This window comes from Staurois parvus, unplaced genomic scaffold (genome assembly GCF_062004578.1).
Source record: "Staurois parvus isolate SC_StPar_1 unplaced genomic scaffold, SC_StPar_1.0 ptg000336l, whole genome shotgun sequence".
Lineage (NCBI taxonomy): Eukaryota > Metazoa > Chordata > Amphibia > Anura > Ranidae > Staurois > Staurois parvus.
Window position 1 is genome coordinate 4,494,956 of NW_028318132.1, and position 18,481 is coordinate 4,513,436.

Consider the following 18,481-nt stretch of genomic DNA (forward strand, 5'->3'; position numbering starts at 1 on the left):
CCAAGGATGGAAGTGTAGGAAGTAGTCTACGTACTATTGTTTTGGCATATAGTTTCACATCAGTTTTGATAAGGGATATTTGTCTATAGTTTTGTATTAATTGGGGGTCTTTCCCTGGTTTAGGAATGGTAGTTATAGTAGATTGTAGCATTTCTTTTAGCTTAGTACAAGAGGAGGCAGCAGAACTGAAGAGTTTAGATAGGTGTGGTGCGAGGATACTAGCGAACTGTTTGTAATATTCATTAGTGTATCCGTCACTACCAGGGGATTTATTAAGCGGCAATGAGCGGATCACCGTTTCAATTTCCTTTGAATGGAAAGATTCAGAAATGAATAGGAGTTGCGTCGATGTGAGGGCTGGAAGTTTGATGGATTGTAAGAAAGATTGAATGGTTTCAGGGGATGGTTGGGGGGTCTCCCTATCATCTTTGAGATTGTAGGGAGACTGGTAGAGGTCCACAAATGCATTAGCTATATCCACTGGATTAGACACAAGGGTTTTAGAACTCGGTTTATGAATTGCTTGTATTTTATTTTTAAGTCGTTGTTGTTTAACCGATCTGGCTAAGAGGGGACTTGTTTTCTTACTCAGAGAGTAATATTTGGCCCTCACCTTTTTTAGATTTAGGTCATATTGGTATAATAGAAGGGATCAGAGTTTTTCCCTCTCTGTTAATAGGGAGGTGGAATTGTTTACAGAAGGATTATTCTTGTTTATATCCTCTCTAATTTTCCTGTCTTTTTAATAGATGCTAAGAGCTCTTCAATCTGAAGCCTCCTGCGGGTGAATATTTGAGAGTTTAATTTTATAAGAATTCCTCTCATAAAATCCTTGTAAGTGGTCCATGGTACCAATAGACACATCTGGGGTATCACTGGTTTCAAAAAAGAGGTCATGCACTTCTCTAATGGTTTTCCTTTGTTCTAAATATGTTAAGAGCATGGAGTTTAGCCTCCATGGTTTAGATTTGGGTAATCTGTCTGGTGTGGTTAGTGAGATAGAAAAAGGAGCGTTGTCTGACCATATTATTGATCCTGTTAAGGATGAGGAAATGTGTTGCAAAGTTCATTTATCTGATAGGAAGTCTATTCTGGAGTATGACAGTTGGGAAGGTAAGTGGTATGCGTATTCCCACTCAGAGCTGTGTTGACATCTCCAAATATCATATAGGTCATTATCATGGAGAAATTGATTCAAGCTGTGGTTTGGAGATCTTTTACCAGATGATGAATCTAAGTGGGTGTTTCCCACTATGTTGAAATCTCCACCCATGATTAGGTGACCTTTTTTAATCGGAGTGAGTTTGTCCATTAGTTGTTTGTAGAATCTAAATTGATTGGAGTTGGGACCATAGATATTAACAAGCATGAAAGGGATATTGTTGATAAGACATACCAGTATCAGGAAGCATCCCAGGAGATCAGCGTATTCAGATGTGAGGTGAAAGGGAATCATGTCCTTGATTGCAGTCAGAACTCCATTAATATTTTTATGGTGAGATGCCAGGTATCTTGTAGAGAATTTTTTCAGCTTGAAAAAGGGTGTTTTAGATGAATCTAAATGAGTCTCTTGGATAAAGATAACATCTGCACACAGGGCAAGTATCACTCAGTTTAGCAACAATCTCTTGAAGGGAGAGTTAAGTCCTATGGCATTTAGTGTTACAATATTAAGCATCATATAAGTGTTTAGCTTTGTGGTGGAGGTGGCACATATCAAGCTTTAGTAGAAGATTTGGATGAGTTGTTCGGAGTGTAAGAAGTGAATTTACATTGACTTGGACAAGTGTAGATTGTATTCTGGAGTGACGGTAGTAGATCAAGTAGGAAATATAGTCACTTGTAGGTAGGGGGTGTGTATACGGCTTCCGGTAATTTAGTACATGGGTGTGAAGTAGTAGAGACTGCTAGGAACTGTGGAAGAAAAAAACAAAAACTTATATATTAGAAGATCTTGCGAAAAATGCTAGAGTCATAGGTTGCCTGGAAGGCTATTGTCAATCGGGGACAGCGTCTTGACCTGAACAACATCTGGGTATTACCCATAAATAAACGATAAACAAAGGCAAACATTTGGAATAGGCCAGATTAATACAGCAACATCTGTAATTGTGTTAGGTTGGGGAACCGATTTATGAAGAGGTACAGTTTAGGTCCAGTCACCCTCCATTTGGTGGGATTATTGATGGTTTTGGTGGCAGTCATCTACTGGTATTATGTTCCAGTCCTTGAGAAGATTAATATCTTCATCCAGACTTCTAATAGTGTACGTTTTGCTCTGGTGTTTTATAAGGAGTTTAGTGGGAAAGCCCCATTGATATCCTATGATATGATTTCTAAGGGCTTTAGTGATAGAAATCAGTTTCTTCCTGTTGAGTAGTGTTTCTTTGGAAAGATCTGCATATAGTTTAATCCCTGTTGGGATTTTGTGCGCTCTATCAAGTGTAGCTTCAATTGTGTTAATTGACGGAATTAGGTGTTTCATTAATTGTTGCAGGTATGATAATAGAGCATCAGTTGGGATTGTTTCTGGAATATCACGAATTTTAATTTTATTCCTTCTGGAGCGGTCTTCTAAATATGCTATTTTATTTCTTAGTTGAAGGATCTCAGATTCTTGATCTGCATGTGCGTCTACTATCGTGTTGTGGGCCGCAAACATATCAGACATTTTGTTCTCAATACGTTGCAAGCGCTTAGTATGATCAAAAATGGATCATCTGGGCCTAGACGCCGAGCGGCCGCACATTTGCATTCATGTAGTAAAAAACATATGTGCTGAGAGCGCGCGCCCTGCGTGCTCCCAGCACACATGTGAGGTACTCACGGAAAGGTCCCAGTCCGCTCTTTCGATTGGGACCTTTCCCGATCATGTGACCGGCTGTGACGTGACGTCAGGGCAGCCACATGACACTAAGCCACGCCCCATCCCGCCCACTTCCCGGCACAGGATCTCCTCTTCACGCTGGGACGGGGTTAAGCAATGAAAAATGACTGCACCTTTAAAAACAGTACTTTTTGAAATTTTGTTTTCCCTGGATCATGTCCCTCAGGGCAGTACCCAAGTCTCCATACCTCTTTTATGGCCAATAACATGAATATAAGCCTTCAAAATGGGCACCTTTGAATGTATAGTTCGATTCCCATAGACTTGCATTGAGTTTGAAGTTTACAGTTGAACGTTCATTAGGTTGGAACATTTAACAGTGAACTGAACGCTGGGTGTTCAGCCCATCACTAGTAGGCATATGTTACCAGTATGCACACATGATGGGCTAAGATTATTTATCTCTGTGAACAAGAAGTACATGAAGAAAAATTGATGCCGTATAACATTGTATTCTTTGTTATTTATCTTGTAAATATGCCATAATGCAAACTTGTAGTACAGGATCTGTGATGCATCTTGTTGGTTTAGCAAACATCAATGCTCCATGCCTTCTTGCCAGGTTAGTATATGCTACCAGGTTGGGTTGGGTCCCATTATCCAATCATATAAAGCATAGCAAAAACACCCTATGAAATTGTTTAACAGCTGTAGCTATGTGAGGTCACCAGCCATTCTATTGAAGTGAAATCCTTTGCATGTTAGGAGTGTGTGTGTATGTGTGTGCGTGTGTAATTTAAATGGAAAACTTACAAATTCAATAGAAAATTTTTGCAGATCTGTGGGAAAAATTGTCATTGCTGTCTGCTTAAAACTTAAGTCAACCTGCTGTCTGCTTATGCCACTGAGCTGGACCAGGCTCTGAAGAGATCCCAACTTTAATGACCACCCAGAAGCCTGGAATGGCAGCTGGCTCAGCCTCTCAGCAATCCCGGAGAGCCCAAACCAGCCAGTCCCACCCCCTCCACAGCCCAGTGCTCCAGTGAGTGCTGGAGGAGAAGATCACACAGCTTGTGACTCACAGTCACCGACTCTCTGCAGACTGAAGACCGAGAATTGAGCAATCATTGGTCTTTGTATAGAGCTGCAGCTGGGATTGGTGCAGCAGCCATCTAGGTGAGGATGAATGTTTGGTTTTCTCAATCCCCAAACATATCTTTTAAATAAGACCCAGGAGGGTCAAAACATTGCTGTAGTTGTTCTGATATTTTAAAATAATTCCATTTGCATATATTGTAGAGTGCTTCTGTTTTTTCATATCTGATTAATACTCATACCAATTACCTTGAGTATAGAATTATATCACTCTAAATGTCAGCAACATATTCTGCTAAATATTTTTAATTGTTCTATCGCTGTTGGACATTATCACTTTGCATAAGTCAGAATGCAGAAAGCATTGCAATTATGTGTAGTAACACGTGCTAAGTGAATCGGTGTGCTGTAGTGCCATATATTTTGAATACCCTAATGTACTAAGACTACGCACCTGCACTGCAGGAAGCACAAATGCACATCAATGTGCATTGCCATACACTGTGTTCCTGAAAAAAATGTGTTTTTTGTCATGCTCATTTTTGCTGTGGTAACTGTACATTACATTTGTATTTGTGCGCTACAGAGCCATTTGTTGTGAAACACTTCCACTGTAGTGCAATGCAATGCACATGTGTACAAAAAAAAAAATGCAGCCTGCACCATTGTTTTATGTACTGTGTGCTTCAAAATGCCTCAGAGCATGAAAATGCCTGTGTTGCAGTGCACTCAGTTGGTGTAAGGAACATTTTAAAGTGCTCAGGGGGGTATACAACCAAAAAAGCCATTACATGCTACATGTACAGTATGCTGATTCCATCAATTCACGTTTTGTAGCTATCTCTGACCACCCTATAAAGAGACTCTAATGCTAAGTTAAAAACTGGTTTACGTAGAAGAGGATTTAATAACGTCGTGAACACTTATGCTATTATTTCTGAACAGGGAGCAAAAGACATTTAAAGGTGGTATAGTGTGCAATGATATATTGAGATGCAGTTGACTTCTTCTTCATTAGACAGAACTGAAATGCTGCAGACCAAACCACAGAGCCCTGGGGAACTAATAACTTTCCTACAGAAAAAAAACCAGCAATACGCACAGCTGCAGTTCTGTAGACAACTGCCATGTCTACTCCAACATTTTTCAATCCTGAGGTTACTTAATCATACCACTGATCCTTTTATTGTATTTGACAGCTACTGGTACACTGATTCTATAGAAATAAAAATTGCCAGCCTCTATTTTGGTGCCTCCTTTTTGCAAAAATGACAGCTAGCATAGATCACAGGGCTACACAGCAAACCTATATTAATGTCGTATACCTAAAAAAAAAATGAAATATTTTTCAGGGTGTGCTCTTTTACATGAACACATACTCTAGAAATTTGTTAAAGCAGGCTCAATAGACTAGCTTTCTGTGGATGTGCTGTGAGCTGCAAATACATCTCTCAACAATTTTTGTACTGTTGCAGTTACAAAATCTTCTAACCTAACCCAATGTCTAATGACTGATTTCAGTTCACATTAAGTAAATATGCTTGTTTAAGTCATAAAAGCAAATTATGTTCAAGAGTCTGTAATGATTGGTTGAAATGAGTGATTGCTTTTTCCAGATCTTAATGGTCAAATTAGTAAGATTATATAAAATCCCAAAAATAGATGTCACTGCTATTTCTAGCATATTTCTAGCATAAGTCAACCAAGTATAAGACAAGTTTTAAAAAAGAGGTGCACTACGTATACAATAATAGTAATAGTAATTTATATATAATAGTAATTTATATAGGCAGGTGTGAAGAAATGCTGTAAAGTAAGAATGCTTTCAAAAACATAAATTTTAATTGTTTATTTTTATTAATTTACAAAATTCAGCAAACAGAAGAAAAAATTAAATCAAATAAATATTTGATGTGACTACCCTTTGGCTTCAAACCAGCATCAGTACTTACACTTGCACAAAGTCAGAGATTTTGTAGGATTAGAGTCACGCGTATGATTAACCAATTATAACAAGGAGGTGCTAATGATCATCAATTTCAAATGTAGATGATTGTTTTCAGTCATTAACAGAAATAGCTGTGCAGGAAGCTTAAAACTGGGTGAGGAACTTTCCTTTGGCTTCAAACCAGTATCAGTAATTACACTTGCACACTCTGTACACTTGCACAAAGTCAGAGATTTTGTAGGATTAGAGTCAGGTGTATGATTAACCAATTATAACAAGTAGGTGCCAATGATAATCAATTTCATATGTAGATGACTGTTTTCAGTAATTAACAGAAACAGCTGGATAGGAAGCTTAAAACTGGGTGAGGAACAGCTAAACTCTGTTACTAAGGTGAGGTTGTAGAAGACTGTTTCATGCCACAGGTTATACACAGTGGCAAACAAAAAACTGGTCACCTACCCAGGTCTATAGCTGGCTTTTTAAGCAGTGAACATGGAAGGCGTCATTACGTGAAAAAGTAAAAAAGTAGGACCATCCAGTTCAACTTGCCAGCCTACCCCAGTCTAATAATGGCTATTGTCAGCAAGGAACATGGATGGGTATAACTTATCAACAAAGGGGGATAAGAAAAGCCAGTTCAATCTGCCAGCCAGCTAGCCAACTATCAAAAACCAAATTAACCTATCTAAAAACATGCGTTTAAAAACAGGGGTTTAGTTAGCACACATTTGCAAATACATACGTAAGCCACAGAGCCACATCACGCACCCTGAGTATCTGTGGTCCTAACTCTATAAATTTTGAGAGTCCTCACAGTGGAGGCACATGCATTTAAATAGATAGAAACAAGGGCAGGTGAAGCTGATGGAGCCCACCCCTCATTAAGGTATGGGAGCGCACCTGACACCCAGCATGTAGCACAACGGCAGCCAGGGTGTCCAATGAACCCACTGAACCTCCAAAATTAACATACAAAAAACTGGTCACCTACCCAGGTCTATAACTGGCTTTTTAAGCAGTGAACATGGAAGGCGTCACTACGTGAAAAAGTAAAAAAAGTAGGACCATATACACAGTGGCAAGACTGAGCACAGCAACAAGGCACAAGGTAGTTATACTACATCTGCAAAGTCTCTCCCAGGCAAAGACTTCAAAACAGATTTGGGTTTCAAGATGTGCTGTTCAAACTCTTTTGAAGAAGCACAAAGAAATGAACAACAGTAAGGACCAAAGACGCAGTGGTTGGACAAGGAAACGTAATGCAGCAGAAAAACATATCATGCTTACTTCCCTTCAATATCAGAAGATGTCCAGCAGTGCCATCAGCACATAACTGGTGGAAACCAGTGGGACCCTCGTACACCCATATACCTTTGAAGTCTGGCCAGAAGTGATCTTTGTAGAAGAATTGCGGCCAAAAAGCCATACCTTCAACGTGGAAACAAGACTAACTCAATTATGCACAAAAACATAGAAACTGGTGTGCAGAAAAATGGCAGCACGCGTTCTGGAGTGATGGGTCAAAATATGAAATATTTAGCTGTACCAGGAGGCAGATTGTTCGCCAAAGGTCTAGAGAGCAGTACAATAATGAATGTTCTTCAGGCACCAGTGAAGCATGGCGGAGGTTCCTTGCAAGTCTGGGGCTGCATTTCTGCAAAAGGAGTTGGACATTTCGTGAGGATCAATGGTGTCCTCAATGCTGAGAAATGCAGGCAGACACTTATGCATCCAACCATACCATCGGGGAAGCATGTGATTGGCCCTCAAATGTATTCTGCAGCAGGACAACGATCCCAAACATACAGTCAATGTCATTAAGAGCTATCTTCAGCATAAATAAGAACAAGGAGTCCTGAAAATGATGGTTTGTCCCCCTTTGAGCTCTGATCTAACCTCATAATCAAGTCTGCCTGGGATTATATGAAGAGACAGAAGGATTTGAGGCAGCCTACATCCACAGAAGATCTATGATTAATTTTCTAAGATGTTTGGAACAACCTGCCTGCTAAGTTCCTTTAGAAACTTTGTGCAAGTGTACCTACAAGAATTGATGTTTTGAAGGTAAAGGTTGATTTGATTTGAATTTCTTTCTATTTTGTTAATAGATAAAAAATAAAAATAAATTATTGACACTTCTATTTCTGAAAGCATTCCTAATTTACAGCAATTTTTCACACCTATCTAAAACTTTGCACAGTACTGTAAACACACAAACACACACACACACATATACAGTATATATATATATATATATATATATATATATATATAATATAAATATATTAATCACAAGAATAACTGCTAGTGTACTAGTGTAATATTAAACAGCCATGCTAACCCATAAAACCACCTAAACTTCTAAAATGTATCAAAAGCCAAACCCAGACACCTCCCATCTCAAAAACAGTATTCAACGATACACAATTTAATTTAAATTTTTATTATAGCTCAACACGGGATCAAAATAGATATCTCTGCTACAGAGAACTGGGTCCACATAGCACAATAGGGATGTGTGGAATGTACCTGGGTTCCCTTTAAGATGAATATGCAGGATGTCACTAAAGTTGCAGTGCTTAATATGAATCCCATTGAAGTTAATGGGAGTCGAATGTTAAAAAACAGTTCTGGACATTGGACGTGTTCTACTCTCATAGGCAAGGTATTGTCAAAACTATGACATGGCGGCTGTACACTGCCCTTAGAAACACATGCCAAAGCAAAACTTTTACTTTTTTTAATTCTGTTTGGCTGAAAGCAGCCATTTTATTAATGATGAAAGTGGTTCTAAAGCCCAGACATTTTGTGCCTTAATACATTCCCTGCATTAAGGTTACAAAATGTCCCACTGTTTTTTGCCCCTCACCCCCCCCCCTTACAATTACCTATTTCAATCCATTATTGTGCCCATCTGAAGCTGCTCTCTCCTCTTTCTCTGCTAAAAGAGGCAGCAGTGAGAGCCATTGGCTCCTGCTGCTGTCAATCAAATTCTGTGAGCAGGGGGCAGGGCTCAGCCATACTCTGTGTGTCAATAGATGTGCACAGCCCAGCTCAGGATCAAGTCTGCAGGTGTACACCCATAGCAAGCGGTTTACCCCTAATGAGGGTCTGGTATCAATGTCAAGAAGAACCTCGCACATAAAAAAAACAACAATGTTGGGTTTCCCCAAATTCCATGAGAGGTACTTAAAGTCTGGTATGACTTTTAGATGGAATCCCATGCAAGAAACAAGAAAAAATGTTGATGTCCCATGCAAAATCTATGCCAGAGCATTATCTGTGCATACAGCCTGGCATGTTGATGAGGGCCTCTTGCCCTCAACCCTGATCTGGTAGTCGTGGGAGTCACCAGGAGGGGGCTTAGGGGGCTGAACGAACTACAGCTGCACCTACTATGATCATACCACCACCAGAACACCAAGTACTAACTCCAGAATGGTTCTCAGATGATCGTCACAAGTTTTGGGCATTTAAGAATGCTTGTGAATTATATTTTGCCATTCAACCACAGATTTTCTCGCTTGAATCCACTAGAGTGGGGCTTCCCAGTTCTCTCAATGGCCTCATTAGCCTCTCTATCCAGCTTGATCGCAGACATCGGGAAAGGCGAGTAAAGAGATAAAGTACCATCAGACCTACCTGGATGTTGCCACGAGTGTCATCAGCTCACCAGTGAGGTGAAACTGCGTAGAAGCCAGAATAACTTGTGCCTCTACTTTGGGGAAGTGGCCCACTACCTTCAAAACTGTTCTGTGAGGCCTAGTAAGTTTAAACCTGCTCCCTCTATATATTTTGCCAACGTCTCTGTGGGAAATGAGTCTTCTCTCATTACCTTATCTCTCCTACTACAGACTTCCAGAAAGAACATCCAGGTTCTAGCTATCATTGACTCCAGTGCCTGCAGCTGCGTTATGGATACCAACTTTGCTAAGCAACACCAAATCCCCCTGCAACCCAAGATCCATCAATTGTCCATCCATCTGGCTCATGGATCTTATCTTAAGCCTGCACCAATAATTCAAGAAACTTTACCACTACTGACTTCATCTGACACTGGTCACCGAGAATACAGTATATGTGCTTGGACATTATCCTATCCCCCCTGTTCCCTGTTGTTCTGGGCATTCCCTGGTTACAAGCGCACAACCCACAGATAAACTGGGGATCTGGGGAAGTGACATTTCCTTCTACTTACTGCCAACAGCATTGCTTCCAGTCAACGTCCATTAAACCTATGCCTTTTCTTGGCCTGCACTCTGATCCTTCTGTCTCACTTGTTTCTCCAGCATATCACAAGTTCCTGGACATGTTCGATGAAAAGAAGGCTGACATCTTGCCACGCCATCAGCCATATGACGGTCCAATCAAACTGCTTCCAAGGGCTGAAATACCTTTTGGGCGCATTTTTCCCCTCTCTGAACTGGAACTTGAAGCTGTGCATCATATATCGATGAGAACTTGGAGAAAGGCCTTCTACATCCTATCTCATCAGACCAGGCTTGTGGGGAAAAGGCCCTTGTCTTCATCAACATGGCACCCTCTATGTTGCGGGCATGTGGCTTCATATGAATCACTATGGAACACAAACTCCCCCCTTTTTTGCCTGCCAGGCTGCATGCTAGGATCAAGGTCTAGTTTGACTTTGTTTGGGGGAAAACCTCCCCTTTTTTGCATGGGGTACCAGGCTAAGGGGTCTAGCATGAACATTGGGGGGATCACACAACTTTTTTTACACAACCCCCAGTCCTTTGTTTATATTCTGCTTTCAATCAGTAATCACTGGTGTCTATATAATGTTCTTATCCAAAAAGTGCCAAAGTTAAAGGTTGGCTTCAGATTTATGCATTGCACACATCACGATCCTCAAATACAGAAGGTAGTGGTGGACCCACACCCCTGCATACCACAACAAACACATGCCTTAAAAATTCACTTCTGGGTAAGAACTCTTATTTACCAAATCATATCAGAGAAAAATGTAATCTCAGAATATAGAGATTTTGGTCAACACAGCTCTGTTGATTTCCATTATCCAATCACCTGGTTGGGTATTCTTTACAACCCTACAAAAAGAGCAATGATAATGCAAATAATAACTGAAATATTAATACAGTGAGATAAGCAGAAAAAGGTGTCCCATTAGGTATCCATTAATGTGTTGCAAGGAGTTTATCCTTTAGTGAGTCTCGAATATTTGAAAAATCTTGCGAGCCAGAAAGCAGACAAAAAACTCCTTATTTTACACTCTCCAGTGTTGGATCGCGAACCTCTAGCACACAACTACCAATGTGGTAAAACGCTAAATAAAAGTATATATAGTGTTGCGCTCCCAAACCTTCAATCAATATATTATTATTTAAATCACTTAATCAAAAAGCTTATTTTCAATAATTAAGAATGATGTGTATGAATAAACATAAATTCTAATATTCTTATACTCTGAATACACTCAGATAAACCATGTGCATAGAAAAATAAAAATAAAAATGGTGAACAGACAAATATAAAATGAAAAATAAATAAATAAAATATAAAAAATAAAAGTAAAAATAAAATTAATGTCCCAAAAAAGTGACTTTGTGCTGAAAAATCTTCAATGATTATGAAATCGGTGACTGCTTGTGAATCCTCCCTCAAGTGAAGATGTGCGCTCACCTCATATGAAGCCTGCAATTAGGCTATCTAAGCTTGCGGTTCACCTCCTTTGGAACCTGCTTGTTTGGAACTCCTGTTTTAAGATATTCATGGTATACGACATATGCTATGGAATGAATCTCCTCTCCAGAGTGTGCTATTCCTCTATATTTTCATCTCCATACGGTTATGTGTGCGGATAGTGGTAGTACAAATCCGATCCCAAACTGCCGCTGACTGCCGGAGCTGTGTACTCGTGGTCCGGCAAACGGACTGACTCCCTCCGAGTGACGCTAACAGTCCCACCCCTACGCGTTACGCCACTGGTCACGTGGCTTCATCAGGGGGATTTGATTCTGTTCACCATTTTTATTTTTATTTTTCTATGCACATGGTTTATCTGAGTGTATTCAGAGTATAAGAATATTAGAATTTATGTTTATTCATACACATCATTCTTAATTATTGAAAATAAGCTTTTTGATTAAGTGATTTAAATAATAATATATTGATTGAAGGTTTGGGAGCGCAACACTATATATACTTTTAATTAAGGAGTTTATCCTTGTTGCAAGACACTCTGTAGTGACTTTTAGTATAAATATATAAAACCCTGACCCCCATTCAGGCATTAGTGGTGCATGGATGTCATCCTGGGTGAAAAAAGATGCTGGTTCATACTGCACGAGTCCTGCTCAGAAATAAAAATCTCCAGGAAGGGTCTGATCTGAAAAAAAGACACCTCCAATATGTTTGTAAATTAAAGTAATTCATTCATGTTTTTTTCTGAGCACAATGGCCTCCAGGAGATGGATTAAAGATTTTCAATAAATTGCTCAGTGGTTCAATGAAAGCTCTGTGTTTGCATGTCAAATTTCATTTATTGCACAATCTGCTTTGAGTTCTAGTTACTGTGAGCAATTTCAGGCAGTGCTCGTGCTGCAGAACTTTATCAATACCTCACGCTGTCTAAACTATTTTCCCATTTACTCTGCTGTCCAGATTTTCTTTGGCGCAGAAGAGAAATGAACTATGAAAAAAAATGAGGTTGACACATTGCTGCATCAACAACCCCAGGATTAAAACACAGAGTATATTCTGTGGTCTATGCCAGAGACACATTTGCAGACAAAATTTACTGTTCATGTGTTCTGGACAAGGAAATAGTTATGGTCTGTTTCATTCATAGTGCTATGGCTTTCTGGGTGATAGTATTGTGCATGCAAGTCCTTTTCATATCAGTAAACCCTAAGAACCCACTAGATGAGAGATGACCATCAAGAGGGACAGATAAAGTCATATAATCACATGGGTGAAATGGGCTTTCAAGGAAACAGCCTTAATTAGGATCAGATCTGTCTGCAGAACTTAGCAGAGCCCATGACTGTAAAAAAACCAGAAGCTTATCAAATATCACTGGTACAAAGTAACTGGTTCAGAGGCTTATTCTATAGCTGGCACAGGGTTACTGGAGAAAACTGTCCTCAGATGGCAAAATGAGACCTAAACTGACCAACAGAACATTATTGGTAGTAGCTTAGGTAGCAATCCATAACTGGCAGTACACTGCTCCAAGGATGATCACCTCTCTGGTTGAAGATGCAATGTGTTGGAGACATAAATGCCACAAGTCTACTTGCCTCAATTACATGTGCTTCTGCCCCTGTAGTCTTCCTGACTGTACAGCTCAGTACTCCATGGGACTGAACAGCACACCACCTCCCTACAACACAATATACAGTAGATACAGTATATCAGTAACCTTAACAGTAAAGGATAATTAATAAATACATACGGACCCCAAAATGGCATTTAATGGCCACTGTCCTTTATTGTGCTTAAATAAAACATATTTGTTAAAAAAAAAATTTACATTTTTTTAAAGTGTTTAAAAGCACAAACCAAAGGCCTAGCCATAAAGCTGAACCCCCAAATCATTTTCACCAGTATCAAAGTTCATAAGCCACATTATCCACCCACCTTGTAGGCAACATTACCCCAAATAAAGGTAACAATGAGAATAAGGGATGGAAGGTAAGCATGTTTATCCTGATGACACAAGATAAGTGAAGAAAAGCTGAGGTCACAAAAGAATTTAAACCTTTTGAAGTTTATTCATTGGTAAGCCATTTTCATTTTGGTGACAGTTCAGTAGAGTCAATACTTTTCCCCAGACACAGCAAAAACATCTTAAAGGGAACTTTAAAACTAATATAACAGAGAGAGGGAGAGATGGGTCTATCTGCCCCATGGGGCCACAACATTAAATACTGTTGCCCTCATATTTCAAATGTTGCATTTCACACTGATAACTCACTTCAGTTTCCACAGTCCCTTCTATATGTAATTCTTGGACTTACCAAGTTCCTATTAACCCATGTAGCAGCTTTCAGGTTCATTAACAGGGGCATGGCAAATGTTTAGAAAAAAAAGGACGCCTCCCGCATCTTCTGCCTGCATATACATGCAAAAGCGAGACTCTGTACAGTAGCTGTCATTACAAAAGTATCCGTAGGGAGCATATACTGTAGGTGATGAGGACCCTCAATGTCTTCTATGCACAGATATGTTTCACAGTTGTCACCTTCAAGACGCCTTGCCCTGAGTAATGCTGTACACCCTCTGCTTGAGCACATGCTTGTTGACAGGATGTGGCTGCATAGAGGCTGAAGAAGATCATCAGTTCTGAGATGTAGATGATGGTAGAAAGTTTACACCTTTTTATAGCAGACTGAATTTTCAGTTCAGCACATACGAATATCACTGTGACATCAAACAGTCTTCCCTTCTTACAATTATACAGTAAGCCATGGTGACTAGGGATTAGCAAACCAGCCTGGATTCAATTTGTGAGGTTGTGTAGAATCCTGCTTGAAATCTATAAAATTCAAACTTAGCATCGAACCATAAGTTTATGGGTTCGGATAGAATAATGGAATGGATGGAATGAATCTTGATACCACATATTGACCATTTTCAGAACTAAATAGGTAAGCTATTGTAAAAATAAAAAAAAAAAAAAGCATAGGGAGCTGGGAACTGCTATTGGTGACATTTAGGAAAGCAAAAACAAAATTGCAAGCAGTATGGACCCACTTACCTAAACGGACGTCACAGTACCAATATCCTTATGTAGAGATTATTGACGACACATTGTTAAGTAGGAACTGTAGGGTACTACTTCAATTGTTTTCAGTTTACACCAATCCTTAAAATTCACAACTTTTGATCTTCTCTACATCATAAAATTATCATTAAAGTGGTAGAAAACTACTTTTTGCACATGTACCTACAGGTAAGCCTATAATAAGGCTTACCTTTAGGAACAATGAATATCTTCTAAACTTGAGGTGCGCTCTGAAGGGAAGACATACCGTGCTGTCTCTTCAGAACTCTGTGCAGTAAACCATGACTTCCATGTGTATGTGCAGGAGTGACATTATTGCAGCTCAGCCATTCAAAGGACCAGAGCTAGTGGAGGGAGACCATGGGAAGACAGAAGCCCTGTCAGCGGTGACAGCACTGCTATTGCCTTGCAGAGGATTTTTTAAAGATAAGTATCTCATAATGTGCCAGTATGCAATGCATTTTAGCACATTATGCCATTGCTTTGCAGGGGATTTTTGTTTCTTAAATGCTCTAGTTTACTAAAGTTTTAACAGAATAAAAACAGTGCATATTTTTCCTGAACATTATATTCACCATCATTTAAGTTGCGCACGAAAAGTTATTTTTCAGTTAAGATTTTGCAACATAATTTCTGTACATATAGATATTTTGAATATCTCTGCCCATTTTATGTTCATTTCCTTAGGAGAAGGATCTGGAACAATCTTCAGCATGCTCTATTAAAGTATAGTCTAATGACCAGTCCCAGAGGATGAGGAGGTAGCAAGGAAATAAAGAGAATCCACAAAAGATAACACACAAAGGAGGCAGCTACAATAATATTTTTTTTTCTCCTTATAATGAGATGAATACACCCTTAGCTACTGTATGTTAATGTGGCCATGTTATGATCCAGAAAAAAACATGTTGTATATCTTGCCAGGAACATCCCTGTTCAGTAATCAAATGCCAGAAATTTCAGGCAAGGCGCATTGATGAATTTTCCCAGAGAAGGGCAGCCAGCAGGTAAATAGGTTCTAAAGGCAGAAGGTGTTTTACTGTAATGCAATCCATTAAGGTAAAAAAACCTTCTGCATGCAGCTCCCATTCCAACCCCCTAAATACTTACCTAAACCTGATCTTGATCCAGCGATGTGCACAGGAGCAGCAGCTCTCTAGGCTCTCTCTCTCTCTCCTCATTAAACAGAGCGGCAGCAGTGGGATCAATTGTCTCCTGCTGCTGTCAATCACAGCCAGTGAGAAGAAAGTGGGGGGTGGGGCCAAGCCATGCTCTTTGTGTCAATGGACTTAGGAGCCAGCATGTACTAGTGCCCCCAAAGGAAGAAAGTTGTTATTGGGGCACTCGGCAGGTGCACCAGTGAGGAACCCCAGAAGAGAAGGATTGTGGCTGCTCTGTGCCAAAGCATTGATGAGTATGACATGTTTGTTATTTTATTTTAAAAAATAACCGTTAGAATCAGGGGCGGACTGACCATTTGGAAACTCGGGCACTGCCCGAGGGCCCGGGGTCAGTAGGGGGCCCCATGAGATTCCCCTGGTACCTTTTTCATAGGCTTTTTGGGTTTGAGCAAGGACACAGGGGCCCCATGATCCCCTATTGCCCGGGGGCCCCATGAGTTGTCAGTCCGCCCCTGGTTAGAATAAGTTTAATGCTGTTGGTACACACTACCTTTCATGGATGGAGATGTCATGAGGTCAGCCACCTCTAAGTCTCGGCAGAAGAAATTTTTGTTTTTAGAGATGAATCTAGCCAAATTTGTGCACATTACAGACCCAAGCAGAATCCAAACAGGCCTGCATCATAAATCCAGGGAGTAAAATGAATCAAACCTGGATTAAGATAAGTCGTTTTTATATTTTGGTTTGACTTTATATGTATATAGGTAACTATATTGTAGCTTGTGCTAGATGTGTTTGTCGGTAGCCTTTGCCACATTTCAAATGCAAAACACAGCCTTTAATGCCATGTATTATTTAAGAATGTGATAACAGTGAAGCAAAGCAACTTTGGACCAAATTAGAAAATCTTTCAGTTGATCAGAAATAACATTCACAGTGGAGACACAAACATTGCAGAGTACGTACTTAAGAAAAAATAATCATGCATTTGGAACTCCAGAGAACAATTAAAGACATAGTTGTGCAAGCAATTTTACCTATCAAAGCATTTGCAAATTCATCCATCCAGTCTTGTGATTCACACACCCCTACCACCCTGCATAACTATACAGGTTACAACAATATTTCATGGTACAGCTTACTCCACTGTAATATCAGTCTGTTAATTGAAGAGTCAATCGCCAACATTATTTGGCTCCAGTAATCGGGCAGGTGCAGAAAGCTGCAGAGCTAAACTTTAAAACAGTAGTGTGTCACCTATCTGGCTATGCATTTTGGCAGAAATTCATACATCACAATGACAGTGGAACAGATTTACACATTTAATTACAAATCTGTGTGGTGTAATAAGATTTTAAAGTGCTACTAGGAGTAAGCTTGCTTGTTTTACAAACATTGTAGGCATGTTAATGAAGTTAACTGGATTCATCAGCAAAATTTGCAGTCTTCATTGAAAACTCAAGAGTATATATTCCACATTCTACACATAGTTTTATTATCTACCCATCTAATTTGCTGCATTGGGGGAAGTTGCTATCACTCATGGGTGGTTGTTTATAGTCACATAATAAATGTTCATGTCTTGGCATCTCTTTGTTTCAGAGATAACCAGTCAACCATAAGCTCACTCACAAGTATGGGGGAGACCGAGAGTGTTCGATCCTGGGTAGGATCATCAGCCAGCTGGGCATCGCCTTCTGGAGGCAGCATGTGTGGACGCCTTTCAAGGCAGTCAACATCTGATAATTTGAGTGTTCATAGTTTACGGTAAGAGATTGTGGTTTATATACTTTCTGAAAATAAAGTGTAACTAAATGATTATGCAAAGTATCAGTAAAGTTCAACAAAATGGTAAACAAGGTATAAGAGTACAGATTATTTGAACATTGCAAAGCCAGCCCTGGTGTCTAGTTAGAAATACAGTTTCCAATACCAGTAATAGTGAATATTCATCCCAGTTTTCCCTAGTAGTAATTATTTATAAAAAATATTTGAGGTCTTTGTGGGACACATGTAGTCAAATAACTTGTTGCTGTAGTGGGTAATATAAGATTTGTCTTTTAGTTTATACTGGCAATTTTAGTGTGGTTGAAAATTTTCCAGTAATGATTTTACTATAAAACCTCATTCCTGGTTGGCATTAGTTAGAATTAAAGGCCAATCAATGGTAGTCCCAGTGAAGAAAATTTGAAAACCTGTCAATCTTAGTGAGAAATAAAGTGCTGGTCCTAGTGGGAACTGCACATCCCATTATGTTCCTAATAACTGGCCAGAAATAGCTCCCACTGCTTTCACTCTGCCATTGTTCCCTGGTCACATGGGCTGCCTTCTCCTTTTTTCAATTAACTATTTTGTGCTGAAAATATGAGTTTAAAGAAGAACACTTAAAGTAAAAGGTTTCTGAGTCATAATTGCAGAGAATATGGATGCAGCTATCAAAATGTTAACCCAATAACCCAGGATATCAATTTAAAGCCTACATGGAATTGTCCAATTGTATGACATTTTTACTTAAGGCATACAGTACATGACGCATCCTTTCCTGGGGCCAAGATTGTGTCAGTGCCGTCGCCCTGTTAGCCATTCATGGTGACCACTAGGGAATTTAGTTTCTAAAATAATAATTTTGCCTAAAATACATTAAATTGTTCACAAATGTTTGCATTGCATTGCTTCCTTTAAATGATTCCATTGGCAGGGTAAGATATGGTGAAATCCAGGCA

The 18,481-nt window shown here is 39.5% G+C and overlaps 1 protein-coding gene across 2 annotated transcripts in view; it reads left to right on the forward strand.

The window, feature by feature from the left end:
* Positions 1–18,481, forward strand: part of MYO18B (myosin XVIIIB) — an 810,748-nt gene that overhangs the window by 760,842 nt on the left and 31,425 nt on the right. For both annotated transcript variants that reach the window (XM_089684120.1, XM_089684121.1), the window contains exon 42: positions 17,361–17,525. In XM_089684120.1, coding sequence (XP_089540246.1) covers positions 17,361–17,525 — 165 coding nt within the window. The remainder of the gene's footprint in view (positions 1–17,360; positions 17,526–18,481) is intronic.